The sequence below is a fragment of the Convolutriloba macropyga genome, chromosome 1 (genome assembly GCF_964194025.1).
Source record: "Convolutriloba macropyga chromosome 1, txConMacr16.3, whole genome shotgun sequence".
Lineage (NCBI taxonomy): Eukaryota > Metazoa > Xenacoelomorpha > Acoela > Convolutidae > Convolutriloba > Convolutriloba macropyga.
In genome coordinates, this window is record NC_134468.1 from 28,881,607 (window position 1) to 28,901,990 (window position 20,384).

General features: G+C 35.3%; 1 protein-coding gene across 4 annotated transcripts in view; it reads right to left on the bottom strand.

Moving 5' to 3' along the window:
• LOC142337663 (uncharacterized) overlaps positions 1–20,384 on the bottom strand; it is a 454,746-nt gene that overhangs the window by 15,276 nt on the left and 419,086 nt on the right. For 3 of the 4 annotated variants that reach the window (XM_075387099.1, XM_075387108.1, XM_075387089.1), the window contains one exon: positions 9,655–9,934. In XM_075387099.1, coding sequence (XP_075243214.1) covers positions 9,655–9,934 — 280 coding nt within the window. Of the gene's footprint in view, positions 1–9,654; positions 9,935–10,441; positions 11,975–20,384 lie in introns of those variants that run through there. The other variant, XM_075387080.1, reaches the window with a different exon arrangement.

Genomic DNA, 20,384 nt, shown 5'->3' on the forward strand with positions numbered 1-20,384 from the left:
CTAGGTCCAGAATGAGCTGTGAATGCATTGGGAAAAAAATCCGAATCAAAAAATCGAAAAAAAACAGTAAAAATCAGAGTGAAATTGCCGCATGTGAAAAAAAAACCACTACCGAGAAACCGAATTTTTGTTCAAACACCGTTTTCTCACTTTATTTTAAAATTAGAGCGAAAAATATTCACGCCGCAAAACCACTCGCTTTTTCGCTCCATTACCTGTTTCGGCGTGATCAAAATCACCACTCCAATTTGACTTCAAAAATCCTGAAAATGTGTGAACAGATCTTAAACATAGCCGGAAGAATTCCGGAAGCGACTCGAAGCACCAAAACTTCACGAAAAGCTGAAGCCATTACCTTTTGTATTAAACCATTAACTCATTACCTCCCCGGGTCTGATCTAAAAATCGGTGAAATTTAAACCACTGTCACCAAGAGAAAGAAAATGCAGCAAAATTTTATTATTGAAAACGTTTGGTAACGTTAAAAAGTCTGAAATTTTTCGGATGGTCAAAAAACTGATAGCCTGACAAAGCTGAGAGGTCCATCAATTGCCATCAGATAATTAATGATTCTAATCTCAAAGATCGCGAAAGCAAACGGCAGATAAAAACTTTTCAAAAAAGACAGGAAAGTCAAAATTATTCAAAAAAGAGTGCTCAAACTTAAGAATCAGAGAACCACTACAATTAGATTTCTAATCACGGCAATTAAGATAAAAATAATACATAATTCTTCCTTGTATATATGCTAGACAACATGATTTCATGCTAATTCAAAAATTAAATTAATCAGAAAAACAAAAGCAACAGAATAATATTCAAAGGCAAAAAATCGTCTAAAACAATACCAAGCCCGGACAAAAATTGCAATGAATAGTAATAAGTAGAAATGTTGGAAAAGACTTTCTAGCAAAGTCCCAGTACTGCCTTATTTTGAATTAAATCAATTGCAAACCGAAGAAGCCAAGATCTAAGAAAAAGCTGAATTCATTCAATTTTTTAACAACTCAAAAAAATCAATATAACGAATAAAAAAGTAGGTGCCAGGACAAAACTAGAATGATACAAACGAGAATGTGAAGAATATGGACACAATGTTAGGAACACCGTAACAAAAAGACCAATTCTTGATTTTTGAAAGTTAAAAATCAAATTTAAAAAAATCAAGAAAAACGAGTACATTTCATTGATCAGCATTCGAGACATAGAAAAGGCAACGAGTCATTCGAGACAAAATCCAACTTGCTGAACAGAATAAAACAAGAAGAAGCAGAATTCAGACATACGAAACAATGAAACATTTTGCAAAAAAAGTGGTCAAAAAATATTTAAGACTGCATTTATGAAAAAAGTTTATCTGTTTTTCCAAAAACTTACCACCAAAAAAATGATTGAAATTTTATTGAAACGAAATTACATTGCCTCATGTTCCCCAAAATACTATTTCTAGTAATTAAAAGCAAAATGCAAAAAACTGAAAAAAATTGCCAAAAAACTACGAAAATCGGATTAGCAAATGTACAATTTTATGAAACAAAAATACATCGAGGTAGAAAGAGGCATTGAGTATATGAATTATCAAAGGGAAGTTGCCATATTAACTGATTTTTGACAAAAAACAGCTAAAAGATCCAAAAATGAAGAAATTAATAGAAAAAAGCCAAAAATTAACTAAAAAATCAAGAAATATGTGCCAATTTCGCATATTGAAACGCAATTTCAGGCTATGTAAAAAACTGTGCTATCAATTTCTGGGGTTTACATTTCAACATAGCATCAATTAATAATTATTTCTACAAAAAACCAAATTACAAGCAAAAAAAACTAGGCCACTTAGACGAAAAAACGGCTAAAAACCGTTATCTATATGTGCCATTCAGTCAAAAACTACTTTTCAATGTCAAAAAGTCATTCACTAAACGCAGCGCATGATCAAAAAACTTCTCTCGCTTAGCGAAAATCTGTTCACCAAAACAGCTTTTCTCACTTTCGCTTTTAGGTCAAAATGCCGCGTGAACAAATCTACTTCCTGTAAAAAAAAAACATAGCCGGAAGAATTCTGGAAGCGACTCGAAGCGTCAAAACTTCACTAACAACACCGTAATTGCAGCGGAAGCCATTACCTTTTGCATTAAACCATAAATTCATTACCTCCCCAGGACTGCTCTAAAAACTGGTGAAACTTAAACCAATGTCACCAGGAGAAACAAAATGCAGCAAAAATTTATGTTATTAAAAACGTTTGGTAACGTTAAAAAATCCGAAATAATTAAGATGGTCAAAAAACTGATAGGTTGAAAAAATGGACAAGGCTATCAATTGCCCTCAAATAATTCATGATTCTAATCTCAAAAAAATCGCGAAAGCAAACGGTAGATAATAATCTTAGAAACTAAGTTAGTTAAATATTTTCAAAAAAGAAAGCTCACATTTAAGAATCAGAAAACCACTATAATTACACTTCTAATCACTCCAATCACTCACTTCAAACACAAAGTTGTTGCTTGTTGTACATATGCTAGTCAACATGAGTTCATACTAATTCAAAGGTTAAATTGATTATAGAAGACATAAGCAGCAGAATATTCAAAAGCAAAAAAATGTTAAAATTAATACCAAGGCCGGAAAAAAGTTGCAGTAAATAGTAAAAGTAAAGAGTAAATAGTAAGTGGAAATTTTGGAAAAGGCTTGCTAGCAAACTCTCAGTACTGCTATATGTTGAAAGAAATCAATTGCAAACCAAAGAAATGACCAAAATCTAAGAAAAAGCTGAAATCGTTCATTCTTTAACAACTGAAAAAATCAATTTACAGAAAATAAAAGTAGGTACAAAGACAAAGCTAGAATGATACTAACTATTATGTGAAGAATATGGGCACAATGTAAGGAACACTGCATCAAAAAGACATTCCTGATTTTTGAAAGTTAAAAATCAAAATTAAAAAAATCAAGAAAACAAGTACATTTCATTTTTCACCGTTCAAGACATAGGAATGATAACTAGTCATCCCATACAAAGATCTATCACCCTGAGGAGAACAAAGAGATAGGGAAAAGCAGAATCCATAAACACGAATCATTGAAACATTTTGCAAAAAAAGGTAAAAAACTTTTAAGTCTGCATTTATGAAAAAGTTTTAACTGTTTTTCAGTTTTTAACTTAACGTGAAAAAAAGATTGAATTTTTTAAAACGAAATTAAGTTCCCTCATGTTGCACAAAAAAGACTATTTCTAGCAATTAAAACCAAAATACAAAAAAAAAGAGACAAAAATCGCAAAAAAAACTACCAAAATCGGATTAGCATATGTAATTTTATAAAACAAAATTACATCAAGGAAGAAAGAGGCGTTCAGCAAAAAAATTATCAAAAGGAAGTTGCCATATTAACTGATTTTTGACAAAAAGACGGTTAAAAGATCCAAAAATGAAGAAATTAATAAAAAAAAACCAAAAATTAACTTAAAAAAATCAAAAATTATGTGCCAATTTTCAATTTGAAGCGCATTTTCAGGCTCTGCAAAACACTGTGGTATCAATTTCCGAGGTTGACATTTCAATATAGTATTGAATAAAATTTATTTCTTTAAGAAACCAAATTAAAAGCAATAAAATTGGACAACTTAGACGAAAAAACGGCTAAAAACGGTTATCTGTATGTGCAATTCAGTCAAAAACTATTTTTCAAAGTCAAAAAGTCATTCACTAAGCGCAGCGCATGATCAAAAAACTTCTCTCGCTTAGCAAAAATCTGTTCACCAAGACAGCTTTTCTCACTTTTGCTTTTAGGTCAAAATGCCGCGTGAACAAATCTACTTCCTGTGAAAAAAAAAAACCTTAAGAAAACCAATACTCTTCTTCGAGTCGTAAAAACCGAGAGAAAACCAATACTCCTCTTCGAGTCGTAAAAACCTTAAGAAAAACAATACTCCTCTTCGAGTCGTAAAAAAAAGACAGCGCCCCAATACAATTCAAATTCTTTGAATTGTAAAAAAATTACGAGCGCAATAATAGCCGGCTGAGAAGATGATGGCGGCTATTAACAAAGAACATCATATTACAGAACAATGCCATTAAACGCTCTTCTGCTGTATTTTACAGCCCAGCTAAATGATCTATTTGACACTGCAGAAAGAGCCAGCCACAGGATATCCACTGGAAAAATTAATTCAATCTGGTTTCTGGCGAGCACTGTAAGAGATGTTATCCTACGCAAGTTTTAATGTTTGCGCAGTGTCAGACGTCAAATTTTTAACAGGTCAGACATATGTTTAACAGCATACGCATTCGACAAACAGCCTTCACCAGCTACGCGTTCTACAAATAGAGTTTGTTAAAGTTAAACCAGTACCAAATCCAGTTCACCTTTGAGCTCAGACAACAGAAACAGAATACCGCTGAATCAGAGAGCATTCGTTATGCATATTTCCATAGTTTACATGTAGACCGGTAAAATAATTTAAGTAGAATAGACTCAAGGAACTATTAGATCAACCAGCCTAAAATCAATTTATCACAAAATTGAGATATTATCATGAACATTACGAATCCGAACCCTTTCCACCATCCCAACTTAACCCAACTAATTGCAAAAAAAATAAATTAACATTGCTATTGAAGCAACAGTGAAATGAATACCAATATGAATAAATGAGACAGAATGGATACGATTTTTGTTCAATTAACTTTTTATAACTTTTTTCAAGCCGACACTTTTCTGATACATAGGGTTCGAGCGTGCATGCTAAAATTTTAATCAATCTTTGCAGCCTCTATGACTAACGCAAAAGGAAAACTGATTAAAAAAAGACGAAAAATGATAAATAGCCGAAGGAGAAACCTCAAGAAAATGATCGACATTATAAATGATTGCCATTGCAAGAGCAAACGCCATTATAAAACATTGCCAACCACCGCTGCAAGAATTGCTCTTTAACTTGGGTGAAGCTAGCTTCAGCATAAGGATGTTAGCCTCAGACCGAGGGTGGTTGTCGAGGTACACGTGGAAAGAGTTAAAAATGAGCGAAGGGTCCAAAATCGACCTTCAAACCATGAATATATAGCTCCCCAAAGTTGCCTCAGTCAGCAGCTTCTGAATCGTACACTCAGAGCCGAGTAAATCTCTTAAGAGAGCTACTCAGAGACTGATTGCCCTACCAATTTCTTTTAGCACAGTCACGACACACTTGTTGACGACAATTGATTCACACTTCGCTATGCCATACACTTACACGAGAGCAATAGAAAACCTTAATAAATAGACAAAAATCTGATATATGCGAAGAAATTAAAAAGAGGGATTTAAGATGTTTTCATAAAACTTTGCTATTTATCTGAGGTTAATACTGCACAAAGATCAAGGAAAAAACAAAAAAAAATCATCATTTAGAACCACATAGGCCACTCAAACTGCTTTGGACAAAAATAAAACCAACGGACACACCTCGGATGAATTACTCGCAAAAGACAGCCGGGCAATTGAATTTAGAGGGTGTGTCTCAGAAAATGTTTAGGTCTTTTTAGGTTTTTAGGTGCAAAAGACCCCAGGGGGGTTCAAAACCAAATCTCCTGGATGGTAGTCGAAGACCTTAAATATTAAGCTATACCCTCTTAACTATCTAAGCGCTCACAAACGACCTTTTAGAGCAACAGACTTACTTTCGGAAAGTTAGCAATTTAGAACATAACCAACTAACGTCGGTCAATTTGCTTTCAAACGACCAGCGAACGGTTGGGCTTCATCAATAGCTAGCCGCGGTTTAGTGAGGCTAGCTTTAGCTTAATTGAAGGGGCGTGAGGTGAGCGCAGCCGGGGGACTGATGGGGGCAACGGTGTGAGAGGGTGCACTTTGGCTGCACTGTCCCTTACGGCCTGATCGATGTGCAAGCGTGGGGATTGGAGGGGGCTGGGGGTTTGGTGGGTGAAGTGAAGGGGTTGTTGTGGGGAGGGGGCGGGGTTAATGTTGGGGGGGGGGGTAACCTCTAAGAGCCGCACTTGACACCATAAGTATAAGTTTCCAAAACAATTTTTGTGAATCGCTTACTTGGAGACTAGTGAGCTGAAACTCTCTAAGAGAACTTAATACTAGCTGGTAGCTACCTGTTTATCCCGTTTTTGAGGACGAAAGATCAAATGGATCAAACGAAAAATCGGTCAAGTGAAAAATTGCATAAAAAACATAGCCGGTAGAATACCGGAAAGGACTCGAAGAGCCGTGCAATAAAAACGCTTATCGTACCCTACCTATATCAGAAATATTAAAACAGAAAAAGATATATTGTGTGAAAAAAAATCAATTTTTAGTGAGAAATGGTGGTAGGTAGGTGCGGGATAGATCGGGTAGGGGTAGGTTTGGGGGTACGCGTGGGAGTGTATGTGGGTAGGTGTGGGGGGTCTAGTTGGGACCAGAAGGAGTAGTTTAGTTAGATAGCTTGGAGGAACTCATATGGGATTAAAAAATCTCGAAATGCTCCTTTAAACTTGAATTTTAAAACAGCTCTTAATTACTATACATTACAAACTCACATACTTTTTAAAGTCAATTGTTCGAAAACAGAAGTCAACGTTCTAAAACAGAACTCAATGTTCAAAAACAAAAGTCAAATTTCAAGTCAAGACTTCAGCTTAAAAACTTGTAGAATACCAATACTCCTCTTCGAATCATAAAAAGACCAACAGGACTAATATAATTGCTACAAACTTCATTTGAGGGCAATTAATAATATTAAATTGTTCTAAAATATGAAATAATTACTTGAAAGAACTAATTCACATTCACACTTGAAAGCACAGCGAAAGCCTTTTCCACCTAGTCGTGTGATGCTTTTGGGAAGCAGTGTATCTTTGGCCGAGAAATTAACAACAAAAGGTAGAGTTATAGAATTTTTATCTGATAATGCGTGAAAAAAAAGTCGCTTGAAAGAGAAGTTCTAGAACATACGCGCTAAAACGATCCAGCACAACATTTTTGCATGAAAAAAAGACACACACGTTTACAGCAAATGCTTCAAATTCTGATCGAGAGTAATTATTCAGGTCTGTCAAATAAAATTGGGCAAACAAAGCTTCAAATCAAGCCTGGGGAGCCTAACTTCACAGGGCTAGAGGTTGCATGGGGGAAAATGAGGGTTGGGGCAAAAGGCACTGGAGTATCCAAACCACATAAAACTGCCCCTTTCAACGTAAATTTAAGTTAAGCATCAGCGTTTGGTGTTAGCGAGGTGGTGGTGGTGGTCTAAAACTCAAATAACAGTTCTTCACACCATGAATTTATAACATAACCGACTAACGTCGGGCGAATTGCTCTCAAACGACCGACGAGCGGTTGGCTTCGTCGGTAGCTAGCCACAGTTTAGTGAGGCTGGCTTTTGCTTGATTCGACTCTGCTACTTTTAGTTTTCTTGCCTTGTTAGTAAATAAATCAAATAAAATCTGATATTTTAAAAACTTGAAAAATATTGAAAAATTTAAACGAAAAGCGTCCAGATTTCGCAGTTAAAACGTTCAAAACTATTTTTTGTCTCTGGAGTTATGTCAGGTAACCCATCGGCAAGACTTGAAAACCTTCGTTGGCCAGTAATGATCGCAAAACTCAGAAAAGGACAAAAAAATATTAAAAAATTTTGAAAAAAGTCGCAAATTTTAACAAAATCTTGCTAAAATTCACGATATTAAAATCTTCAAAACCATTTCACTGTCTCAAGAGACTATCAAATATCCATATTTCAAGCTTTAAATAGTTTCACTGGCTCAAAGATTCATAAATTTGGAACATGACAATAATTTTCCGAAAATTTGAATTAAAATTTATCAAAAAAATTGCTAAAACTGGAGTCATTAAAATATTGATAACCATTCTTTTAAGTCTAAAAACTATGCGACAGCTGATCATCAAACCGTGAAGGAGGTCCCTAGTCCCCTGGTGCCGAAAAAAATGATAAAAATTCGAAAAAGATTAAAATGAAAAAATTGTAAATGTTTTAAAAAATTGCTGATGGGGAGGGAGGGGCTGGGCAACAGGGGGGTGGGGGCAAGGGGGCAACATCGCGGGGGGGGGGGTGGGCCAATATAAGTGGGGGTCAACAGTGGGGGTGTCTTCCTTCAACCGCTAAGAACCGCCCTTCACATCATAAGTATAAGTCTTCAAAACAGTTTGAGCTGAAACAGAGCTCAAAGGCTCTAAGAGCAATTAATGCCCGCTGTGCGCTACCTGTTTATCCCGTTTTTGAGGACGAAAAGTCAAAAGAGTCAGACGAAAAATCAGTCAAGCGAAAAATCGCATAAAAAAAGACCGACAGGACTAATATAATTGCTACAAACTTCGTTTGAGAGCAATTAATCAACAGTTTTGGTGAATCACGTACTTATAAAATACTCAGGCAACTGCCCTGCAACTAGATACCTTCTGGTTTTATCGCATTTTATCCCCTTTCCCAAGACGAAACGTGACGAAATTTTTTTGTCAGAGGAAAACGGGTGATAAGTCGGTAGTACGAAAAACCGCATGAAACATTATTCAGCAGGTTAGCCCAAAGACTTTCATCGTGCGGTATGTTTTTCAAATAAATTCTAACCAACTTATTCATAAAAAACGCTTCCAACTATCCTCTTCCATTTAATAGCCCTATAACAGTCGTCCGAATAAATAACAGCTATCACAAAAATGATCAAATTCTTCGAGATTTCTCATGATACAACTTTCTATTTTAACTAGGGATCGGTGTAAAATGGCTGAAGAACTTGCCCAAGGGAAAAGCGTTTATAAATATTGACGAATATTTTTGCTGCTTAGTTGCAAAAAATGTAATTTGGAAGGTTTTTTTCGATCGATTGCGCATGCTGAAATTGAGAGCAACAATTGGAGTTTACTCTATAAACCTTTTATTTAAAGTCCGTTGTCCTCAAATTACAGTTAGTGAGTGAAGGTCTTTAGGACAAAAAAGCCATAAGTCAAGAATGGTCGAACTAGAGTCAGACAAAAGCATAACACTCAGCCAGAAGGGTGTAACAAATGACGTCACGCACACAAAATTTGTTGAAAAGCAGTAGCAAAAGCAAACGGTGCTTTGATTTTTTCAAGTGCAAATATATGGCAACAAATTCAGCAAGCAACGACATGAAAATAGACCACGTAAAAGGCAAAATAGTCCTGTCAATAAACTTCAATAGTCATGCAAACAAAAAATAACTTTTATAACCGCTTCATATTTATATTCATGTATTTACTTTATATTATATTAACGCTTTATGGATATAATTTTCGTCATTTTGACCCTTCAATTTTAAGCTTTTAGCACCACAATGAACCTTTTTGTCAGATCTAACTTGAAACTTGATAACATAAATACGCAAAACCGTCCCATACAAGACAGTCACAAATAGCAAAATATTCCTGAAAAGTTCTATCTGATAATTGTTTGTAGATATAATTTGCATTTGTTTCGATATTAAACACGACGTATTTTGTCTGGGACGTTTCTGCTGTTTTCTTAAGACTATTTTAATAGGCATTGTTTTGTCTAAGAACCATAGAAGCCATACCATTTTTAAAATGCAACAGAAAACAGTTGGAAATAATGTTTCGAATCTGTTATTCGATAGTGCTGTTATCAGAGTGCACCAATTTAAAAAGCCACGACATAAAACGCAAACTCACCCATGGTCACGCTTGTCACCCATGTTGAGAGCCCTGCTCATTCGACTCAGAGTCTCCTCAATCGGATTCTGCAGAAGACTTCGAGTCTCAGCAGAAGCTGCCCCTCCTGTTCCCACGCCCCCATTGTCTCCTCCGTTCACTCCTGTCCCTCCTCCTCCCCCTCCCGTGAACCCATCTGGTCTGTTACTGTGTCTGTTTGGGGAGAGAGCACCAGGGGAGTACGGACTGTTGCGATAATAGCTGACATCAGAGCTCTGAATAATGTCCCAGTCGTCTAGGCCTAAATTAAAACAAAGTTATTATCGATCCATGAATTCTGTGAGCATCTGAAAAGTGTGGAACAATAAAATAATGGGCATCATTTGTCGAGCAAATTTGAAGTTTACGAATACGCCATGGGGGAACAATGGTACAGTTAACGACGCGAGCAGGAGCAGAAAAAAATTACAGAACAAAACAGAAAAGAGGAGATTTTGACTTTGCACAGCTTTGTCATGATAACAGGAACTTAGCAATAGGATTAAAAGTAAAGGCAATGATAAATGACATGCTAAATAAAAGGCAGTGACAAATAACATTTCAATTAACAAAGCCCTAAATTGAGAATCAATTAGCTGGTGTCAACATCCAGCACTGATGTTGAAAAAATGGTCTGTAAGCCGAAGCAGTAGTCACTACAACAGCACCTTAATCTCACAAATTTTGATACTTCAAAAGCAGGCTAACATCCGCCAGTTTACGTCTTTTGAAATAAAAATGCTCCAAACAAAATAAAGCGCCCACTTGCCATTGTAAAGCACAGCTGCATCAGCATTAGGTGATAAATCATCCCACTGTCGAATTACAGCCGACGACTTGGAAATGATACTTGTGGTCTGCGAATTATAGCCACTGGTATCTTGCGTAGTATCTATGGACAACTCCATATTACTACAAGTCATTGCCTCCCACGACGCAGTGCTGTTAGAACTCCGCTTTGGGTTTCGCATTCCAGTACCACTTTCATTTTCAAAGTTTTTCATAAAGGGCAAAACTGAAGAAGTGATATCGTTGTAAGCCTCCAGGACTTGTTTGCTCAAATCATAATTGAAAAAGAAATCGCTTAATTTGTCATCATCACGCAATTTGCTATTAAAATTCTCTTCCAAATCTTCCTCCAAATCAGTCATGACGTCATCGAGGGTGTCGTTACACAGCGAGCTACTGCAAACCGACTTTGACTCATTCAGATGCAATCCGCCACTTGCCTCACTTATCAGGTCACTTTTACCGTCAATAACGTCCTCAACGCCCTCGCAAATGACATCACCGCCGTAATTGGACTTGACGATGTTCAACTGATTAACTTCAACGTCCTCAAATTCGCTTCCAGCTGAGGACATTTTGGATCCACTTTTGTCTGATTTGGCACATGTTTCACAGCCTGCAGCTTCGTGGCACTTGTCGTTGTCCGCAAATCTTGCCATCAAAATAATGCGCTCCCACAAACTGGATCCCATGGCCACAAGGTCGAAATCATTATCGTCGTCAACTTTGGAATCCTTCTCTGAATCCTTCTTGCGATTGCTTTTAGTTGCCATTGATTCAGTGCAAGGGAATAATTTTTCTTTATTAGTCATTAAACGTAGTATTAGAAAAGAAAATCAGAGGGCACAAGTCTTCTATGCGCGTTGACTTCAGATACAACAGCAGCATCAATCAGGCGTCAGAAAATAAAATCGAGCCTGATTTTGGTTCCAAATTACAATATCAAGCATGCTGAACGAAAAGTAGTACTGTAATAAAATTTAATGCGCTCAAAGAATGCGATAAAACTATAGTGCTTAGTTTGACCCATAAAACAACAGAAGTTTGACGCAGAAAATTATACACCGTGGAACACAGTAGATAACATGAAGAGTTGTTTGAATATTAATTTAATTCTAATGGAAGCTGCGTATACAAAACAACAGTAACAATAGCTGACAGATCAATAGATAGAGAGCTATGCTAGCTCTCTTCAAAATAGTTGGAAAAAAACGGTTGAGTTAAATGGAATCCTCGCTTATTAACAAACTATTAAACTAGCTACGCAATGTGCATGTACCATATGGTTCACACGCCATTTAAAGACACAAGCCATACGCAAACACAAAAGATAATCCATCCAATTCTATCAAAATATGGCAACGAACAGTTTTAAAAATAGATCCCATATTTGCCGTGTCCAACTTTGAAGCATCTCCACAATAGTGGAATTGAGTGCACAGCTATCAGTTTTAAAATCTTCCCTAACAATAAACTAACGCCAGTTTCTCTCAGACAGAGATTAGCAGACGAGCGAAATTGCACTGCTGCAAAATCTCAGCCGGACTTAAGGAGGTTTATGGCGAAACGCTGAAGTAAGCAGGTGCACAATTTTCATTCGTGTACTACCTCCACGAGGTAAAACAGAGAATGTCTCCAAATAATGTCAATCAAAAAAATTGACCTCACAAAAATCAAAGAAAATACCCGAAAAAAGCCGCCGTTGATTCTCATAACACCGACTAATGTCGGAACCCACTAACACATAACCCGACGAATTTCGGAAGAATTGCTCTTGAACAACAGGCGAGGCAACTTAATCCAGGCGCTGTAGCCTAGGTAAATTATTCTTTATGGGTGCAAAAATAGTTTACCCCGAAGGGATTTGAACCATCGACCTACCGATCCCTAACCTGAAGCACTGCACACTAGGCTATCAGGCCCTTCTTTCTAATATGCAGAAATCGATTTTAATTTAGCAACAAGCTTTACTTCGGAGTGAGAACAATAGAGATCACTCAAAAATGAAGAACAAAAGCGTGAAACGTCACAGTTGAGAAGTCAAAGAATGTTCTAGAAGAAAAGTGCAAAAATGATCAAGCAAAAAATTCGCATAGAAAAAGACCAACACGTTTACAATAATTGCTATGAACTTCGTTCAAGAGCATTTAAATAAATTGATTGTTGTACATAAACATTTTTAAGAATTAGACATACTCTTGCTTCTTAATAAGAGGATAAGGGGGCTAGAATCAATGCCAAACAGCATTAGAGATGTTAGCTAAGACGTATAACAACTAAGCCGAAGTAGCTATTTTGGATTTGGTTTACCGATACTAATTCTGTTAATTTTAGATTGCTTTGCCGAGTAACTGCTGTTTAAAAGCACTTTGATCAGAATGAGCGAAGAATGAAACTAGCCTAGAGCAGTCAAAAAGGATTTCACGCAAAACGTGAACAAGCTGTGAACTAAGGTAAAGCACAAAAACAGGACAAGTCCGATACAATTCAAAGAATTTTCACTGAATAAACAAAACACTAGACCTAGAATGGACAAAAATGGATCAAAAAGAAAGAAATCTGATCAAAAAACAGCAAAAATCAAAATTAAACTGCCGCATGTGAACAAAAAACCACAAGAGAAAGCGAAATTTTGTTCAAAGACCATTTTCTCACTCTACTTTGCAATTGGAATGAAAAAAATTAGTCCGCGAAACCACTCAATTTATCGCTCCACTTTTTTTTGGCTGACCAAATTCATCACTTCATTGACCTCAAAAATCAATAAAATATGTGCATAGATCTTTAACATAGCCGAAAGAATTCCGGAAAAGACTCGAAGGTACCTTCACCAAAAAGTCAGCCTGTCAAATTTCTAATTTCTGATCACAGTGGGCATCAAAGAAGAGTAAAGACTAAATTAATTGAATAAAAACAAAATATTACTAAAAAGTAATCAAAAGTAAAAAAAACAAAAATTCAATTAACTTCTCAGTTTGTAAAAGATCAAATACAAAGGGAAGAAAATATTTCAAGTAATCGAGACATCTTAATTGCTCACAGCAATTCGGACAAGGCGAAAAAAGCAAAGAAAACTCAATTTGGAAAAAAATTAAAACAACGAAATTTCGAAAAATTTAACCAAATTTCTGCGATTTTGGTCAAAATTTAAAGAAACAAATTGCGCACGGGCATTAAGCTTATAGTGACAAGTAAAAGCAATACAATACAAAAATAGGCCACAAATCGCTAAAATAGCGTTAAAAGCGGAGAATTAGTTGCAAAACAATCAAATTTGCGTAACACTCACTTTATTAACCAAAAATCTTCGAAAAGCTATCCAAAAAACTTTAAAACTAGAACTTTAGTCTAAAAACATAAACCGACAAATGTCGGAGGAATTGCTCTTGAACGACAGCCAGGTCAATTTAATTCAGGGGCTGTTGCCTAGACGAATTTTTCTTTACGGGTGCAAAAAAAACCTGTCCCCCGCCGAGATTCGAACCACTGACCTCCCGATCTACAGCCTGAAGCACTAACCACTGTGCTACGAAACACTTACCTCTGCTTTTCTACAACCGATTTTATATATGCTTTACTTCGTAGCAATAGAGATCACTCAAAAATGAAGAACGAAAGTGAGAAAAAGTCACTTGAGAAGTCAAAGAATGTTCTAGGAAAGCGCAAAATTATCAAGCAAAAAATTTGCATACAAAAGACACACACGTTTACAATAATTGCTATGAACTTCGTTCAAGAGCAACTAATAACCACTAAGACAACAAAAGAAGTCTAAAAAAGCCGCACGAACAAAATAATTTAAATGATTAGCAAAAATTTTTTTCACATACGTTCTTCGTTCAGTTTCAAAAGAAGGCTTGAACAAAAAAACCACGCTCTCTCTTCGTTTCGACTTTGTTAACTGAAACAACTTTAACATACTTTATTCACTCCTGAACTTCCGGTTTTCTTGGACGCTCACTTATCAAAAAAACAAAGACTCTTCGAATCTTAAAAGAGACAGCGCCCTAATACAATTCAAACTCTTGAGAGAGCATTAGAGAGCAAGTGTAAACAAACAGGGCAATAAAAGGAAAAAGGGCCACGAAATTGAGCAAAGTTCAAATAATCAAGAGAAATATAACAAACCGACCAACGTCGGATGAATTGCTCTCCGACGACAGGCTGAGGTTTTAATTTAGGGGCGTAGCTTAGAAATTCTTATGCGTTCAAAAACTACGACCACATAGTAGTTCGAATGCGCAACCTCCAGGATAGCAGTCTGAAACATTAACCACTCAGCTGCAACGCTTTCAATCCTCAACCACTCACAACAGATTATATATTAGCAACAAAAACGAGCAAATGAGATCACTCAAAACTGAAGAGGTGAAGCGTGAGAAGTGATTTAGTTAGTGAAAGAAGGTTCTAGAACACAACCGCAAAAACGGTCAATCAAAAAAATTGCATGAAAATCACATCTTTGCAAAAATTGCCTCAAACTTCGTTCGAAAGCAATTTATAAAAACAAATAGTTTTCAAGTAACAAACTATTCGCTGCCCTTTAAACAATTCAGAAACTGCAACTATGGGGCATTAGTACGCATGTATAACGTCTTAAAATGGTAAATTAAAAATATTGAAAAAGTTAAAACAACATAAATGGTGACAGGTGAAAAAAAACAACTTACTCAAAACCGGAAATTTGTTTACAATCATCACAATGACCAGTAAAAGCAGTTTGAAAAAATTCCATGCCTCAAAACTGCCTCCTTTTTGCTACTCCTACTACTATAAAGATATCACTCTAATTTTATTATACATTAAAACCTCGATACAAAACAAAACAACTCAAAAACAAACGTCGAGTAAAGTGAAAACATATCTTTATAAAAAGAGCGTCAAAATACATTGAGAATTCTTTAAAATGTAAAAAAACCACGATGCTGATAACGTACCTAGCCGGTTATTAGCCAGATCAGTTACACAAAGTTTGCATAAAAAACGAATGAACTAATTAGTAGTCCAAGGCTTTTTGGAGAGCAATTAAATACATTACTTCGCTAGCGCATCCCATTTTAGAATTTAAAATTAGTCCCTAAGATTTCTGTTTCACATATGTGTTACAGAAAAAGAACTTCGAAGTTCAACGAATATTTTCTAGACGCTACCTTAGATATTGACCCAAGACATCCCTGCACAAAGCGAAAAAGAAACTGCAAATGCCCGTTAAAAAACTTTGCATACCAAGATCAACTTAAACCGCCTCCAGAAATAATGGAGAGTCAACAAAAGTTATGATATATAAACAGCCAAAGGATTGCAAAAAAGGCCGTAAGCAAACGCTGCCACAAATATTAATCTTAAATGCTTCAAAAAATAACGCGAAAAAAAAATCATGATAGATAAATATCCAGAAGGATAAACATACCCGGCAGATTGCCGGAAAATAGCCGCCGTTGATTCCAATAAGCATGATTGGGATTGAACGAATAGAATATATTGAAAAAAAAAATATTTTTAGACAAAAATATTTTTTAAGTCCGATATATTTTGATGGCATTTCGTAGTTGAACATACTTCTGTTTCTTAGAGAGAGGCTACAGGGGCTACTATCAACACCAATACGCATTAGAGTTGGTAACTAAGACTTAAAGGAACGACGTTCAAATAGCGGGCATCTAAACTTCAATTTTTTATACCGACTCTGTTCATTTTGAATTGCTTTGCTTAGCAACTGATGTTCAAATTCACTTTTAGCAGAATGAGAGAAGAGAGAAACTAGCCTAGAGAAGTCAAAAAGATTTCACGCCAAATGTCGAAAAAGCGGCAAAATGGTAAGGCGAAAAAAAGTTTGACGAAGTAAAAAAACATAGCAGGACAAGTCCTGACGTACAATTCAAAGAATTTTCATTGACTAAACAGAAAACTAGACAAAGAACGGACTATGAATGGATTAGGAAAACCATTTAGAAAAAAAACCAATCCAAAAAATCGAAAAAACTGTAAAAATCAAAGTGAAATTGCCGCATGTGAACAAAAAACCACTAGCGAGAAAGCGAAATTTTGTTCAAACCCCGTTTTCTCACTCTACTTGAAATTTAGAGCGAAAAAATTTCACGCCCCAAAACCACTCGCTTTTTCGCTCCACTTCCTGTTTCGGCGTGACCAAAATCACTACTCCAATTTGACTTCAAAAATCATGAAAATGTGTGAACAGATCTTAAAAAAAACATAGCCGGAAGAATTACGAAAACGAAGGTAAAAGAAAGGAAATGAAAAAAACCAAAAATATTATCTGTTAAAAAAACAAAAAAAATTGGCCTCAAATAATGAATCAAATACCATTATGCTGAAATCAAATCATTATTTCAAAAAACTTTTAATACTATATCTGGTCAAGTGTCCACCAATCCAAATCATTGTTTATTTATATGAGTAAAAACGAAGAACGAAAAAAATAGAAAAAAAGTTAGTGTTTAAGAAAAGTTAGTGATATTTGTCATTGAAAAGTGCACTAAATATATTTCAACAAAACCTCTAGAAAAACTCCTATCAAAAGCTAGACCACTAAAAACTAGCAAAAAGCAGACAATCAGAAGAACTCAGCAAAAATTCGAAAAAAACACGAAAATTTGCGGAACTCTTCATAAAAGTTACTCAATTATCGTTAACAAAATGATTCAAAACTGAAATCAAAATCATCAACACGCATCAAGGACAACTAACTTGGACTATAGGCATCCCCAAATGCTATAAAAAATTGAAGAACACAAAGGGCATTTAAAAAAAATTGAAAAAAAAATCATAAAAATTGAGCTTTTTTTAATTTCACGGGAGCACATAGACCCAAAAAACGTTAATTTGAGCGAATTAGTACTGGAAGACTTCGAAAACAATAGGAAAGTCGAATAGGCTGAAAAATTTTTCTAAGTTTAGAAAAAAAACGAAAAACAGCAAAAAATTAAAAATAATTCAAAATTTTTGAGTTTATTGTCATTTTTCTAAACAAAAAAATCGTTTCCAACCTAAGAGAATTTAATCACTTGGTATCTAAAAACTCAGTTACTAACATGCGTCTATTCAAAGCCATTACAAAGCATTATAACAAAACAAAACGCAAAAAATTGCTAAAATTCGCCTAAAATTCAGCAAAATAGCTGAAAAACCAGCAAAATGGTATAAAAATCTTATTAATGACCAAAAACTTGCGAACCACTATTAAAACAACCCTAAGCATCACACAATATCATAATCAGACCTCTAAACCAAAAAAATAACAAAAAAACGGTTTTAAAAGGCCGCATGTGCACAAATAAAATTCGCTCGCTTAGAGAAAATTTTTTCACACATCAATTTATCGCTCTCTCAAAGACAGCGGTATGAACAAAAACCACTCTCTTTTCGCTCCACTCTTCAATTTTGTTCAGCACAAAAACTACTCCAAATTTTTTCACGCGTTTCATTTCCCGCTTTAAAAATTACTCCAATAAAATTGATTAAAAAAAAGGACTTCTCCAATACTCCTCTTCGAGTCGTAAAAAATTTTTTCACACATCAATTTATCGCTCTATCAAAAACAGCGGTATGAACAAAAACCACTCTCTTTTCGCTCCACTCTTCAATTTTGTTCAGCACAAAAACCACTCCAAATTTTTTCACGCGTTTCATTTCCCGCTTTAAAAATCACTCCAATAAAATTGATTAAAAAAAGGACTTCTCCAATACTGCTCTTCGAGTCGTAAAAAAAGACAGCGCCCCAATACAATTCAAATTCTTTGAATTGTAAAAAAATACGAGCGCAATAATAGCCGGCTGAGAAGATGAGGGCGGCTATTAAAAACTAAAAAATATGGTGTCCTATGAGCAAACAAGCAATTAATACAAGAAAATGTCACGCAATTAATTCAAAGGATTGAAGATTTAATAAAATTTATTGTATATCAAAAAAACGTCTTGTTATATTATGAGTAACTATAAAGTGGCAGAGAGCTTATATAACCCTGGCTCATTGAACGACCAGTTCTAGGCCTAAAAAATGAACTTGAAATACGGATCTAATTTATAGCATGCATACAAAAGACAGCATACATTTGAAAAGCATGCATACAACAAAAGCATGCATACATTTGAAAGAAAGCAATTTTGAAGCCACAAATCGGACAGAGGGAACAAAAATGCCAAAAAATAGTAATCAAAATGCTGAAAAGCAAGAAAACTAAAATTGGAGCGAATCAATACTTTCCAGCCACAATATAATCCCCAAAATTAAAATAAAACACTAACATAAAAGTTTTAACAACACAAAAATTCAGTTTGAAAAAAAAAACAAGTTCTTTTGATCGATATGGTCCATTCATACGTCGAATCACTTATCATTCTAAAACAAAATGTCTGCTTTAGTCATTCAGAATTGAACAATATTTGCTGAAAACAGGTGAAATAGAGTTAGTTTTAGGGTTCAAAATGATATGGACAAATATTGCTTCTTAGATGCCCGAGAAAGCTAATGACTTCCGTTTATGACTAAATTTTGACGATACGAAGAAAACATGAACCGACTAACGTCGACCGAACTACTGTCGAACGTGTGGTAACAAGGCAAACAATTTAGAAGGGGCAGAGGCTTGAGAAAATTTCATGGTGAGAAAACTTGTACGGAGGCTCTTATCAAGATACTTAATTTCTGAACCCGCGCAATTCAAATCAATCAATAAAATCAAAAGATCAAGCGTGGACAGTCACTCAAGAAGTGAAATAAAAAAATGTTCGGGGAAAACGGTCAATCAAAAATTTGCATACAAAATTGTAAAAGAACAAATTGCAAAGAAGAATTTTGAAATAATGGCTTCAAACATCATTCAAGAGCAATTAAAAATTCACTGAAAATTCATTTTTGATTATGTTTATGCCCATAAATCGTAGATTGTTAGCAATTTCACCCAAGCCAAAAGTAGTGGAAATATAGGCGGCATATTGCCGCAAATTAGCCGACGTTGACGCGCTAGACTTACTTCAGCTTCTAAGCTGAAGGGTATTAAGCTCAATACTAATATCAGCTAGCAATCGCTCTAATGAACTTTGATAATCTAATGCACTAAGACATAATGACCGGGCTTCATCGTTTATACCGTTTCTTTTTTTTCATTTTGCTCTTTTGACATTGACCGTATTCACATTGCGTAAATCAATGCGTAAAGAATTTAGAATCCACAAAGTTGAAACAGTGAGTGAGGTAATTCAGAAGTCAAAGGTGAAAATCGTGACTTATGTAAAACGAAAAACATGATCAAAAGGTAACGCGAACTTATAAAACATAGCAAGACAAGTCCTGACTTACAATTCGAAGAATTTTCATGGAGTAAACAAGAAACTAGATCTAGAACGGACTATGAGTGAATTGGGCGAACTATTTCTAAAAAAAATCAGATAAAAAACAAAAAAGAACAGTAAATCAATGTCAAAAAACCACGAGAAAACTGAATTTGATTCTAAAAACTAAGCCTAGAATGATTTGAGAATCGATTGAAAAAACAATTTAGAAAATCCGATCCAAATAAAAAACCATGAAAACCGAAGTGAAATTGCCGCATGTGAAGAAATTGACCTAAAAAAAACAAAATGCGGGACGCAGGGTGAGACGAAACAAAAATCTGTTAGACAAAGTAAAACAAAATAGCTGGCAGATTGCCAGAAAATATCCGCAATAGCTTCGTAGATCTGCAGTCTCAGAAAAAAAAACAGTAAAAAAAGAGACGCACAAAAATTCGTCTCTTCATAAAAGGCTGGTAGGTTAAATTTTGATTTAAAATCCATAAGTTTTTGCTGCCTCTATTAGCTGCTCTCAAATAACCTTCATTTAGAATGACACGCACCTATTTGACCTTATCTCTATGAATTAAAGTAAATAAAAGTCAATTTTGAGTCAGGAAGTCATTTTTGAG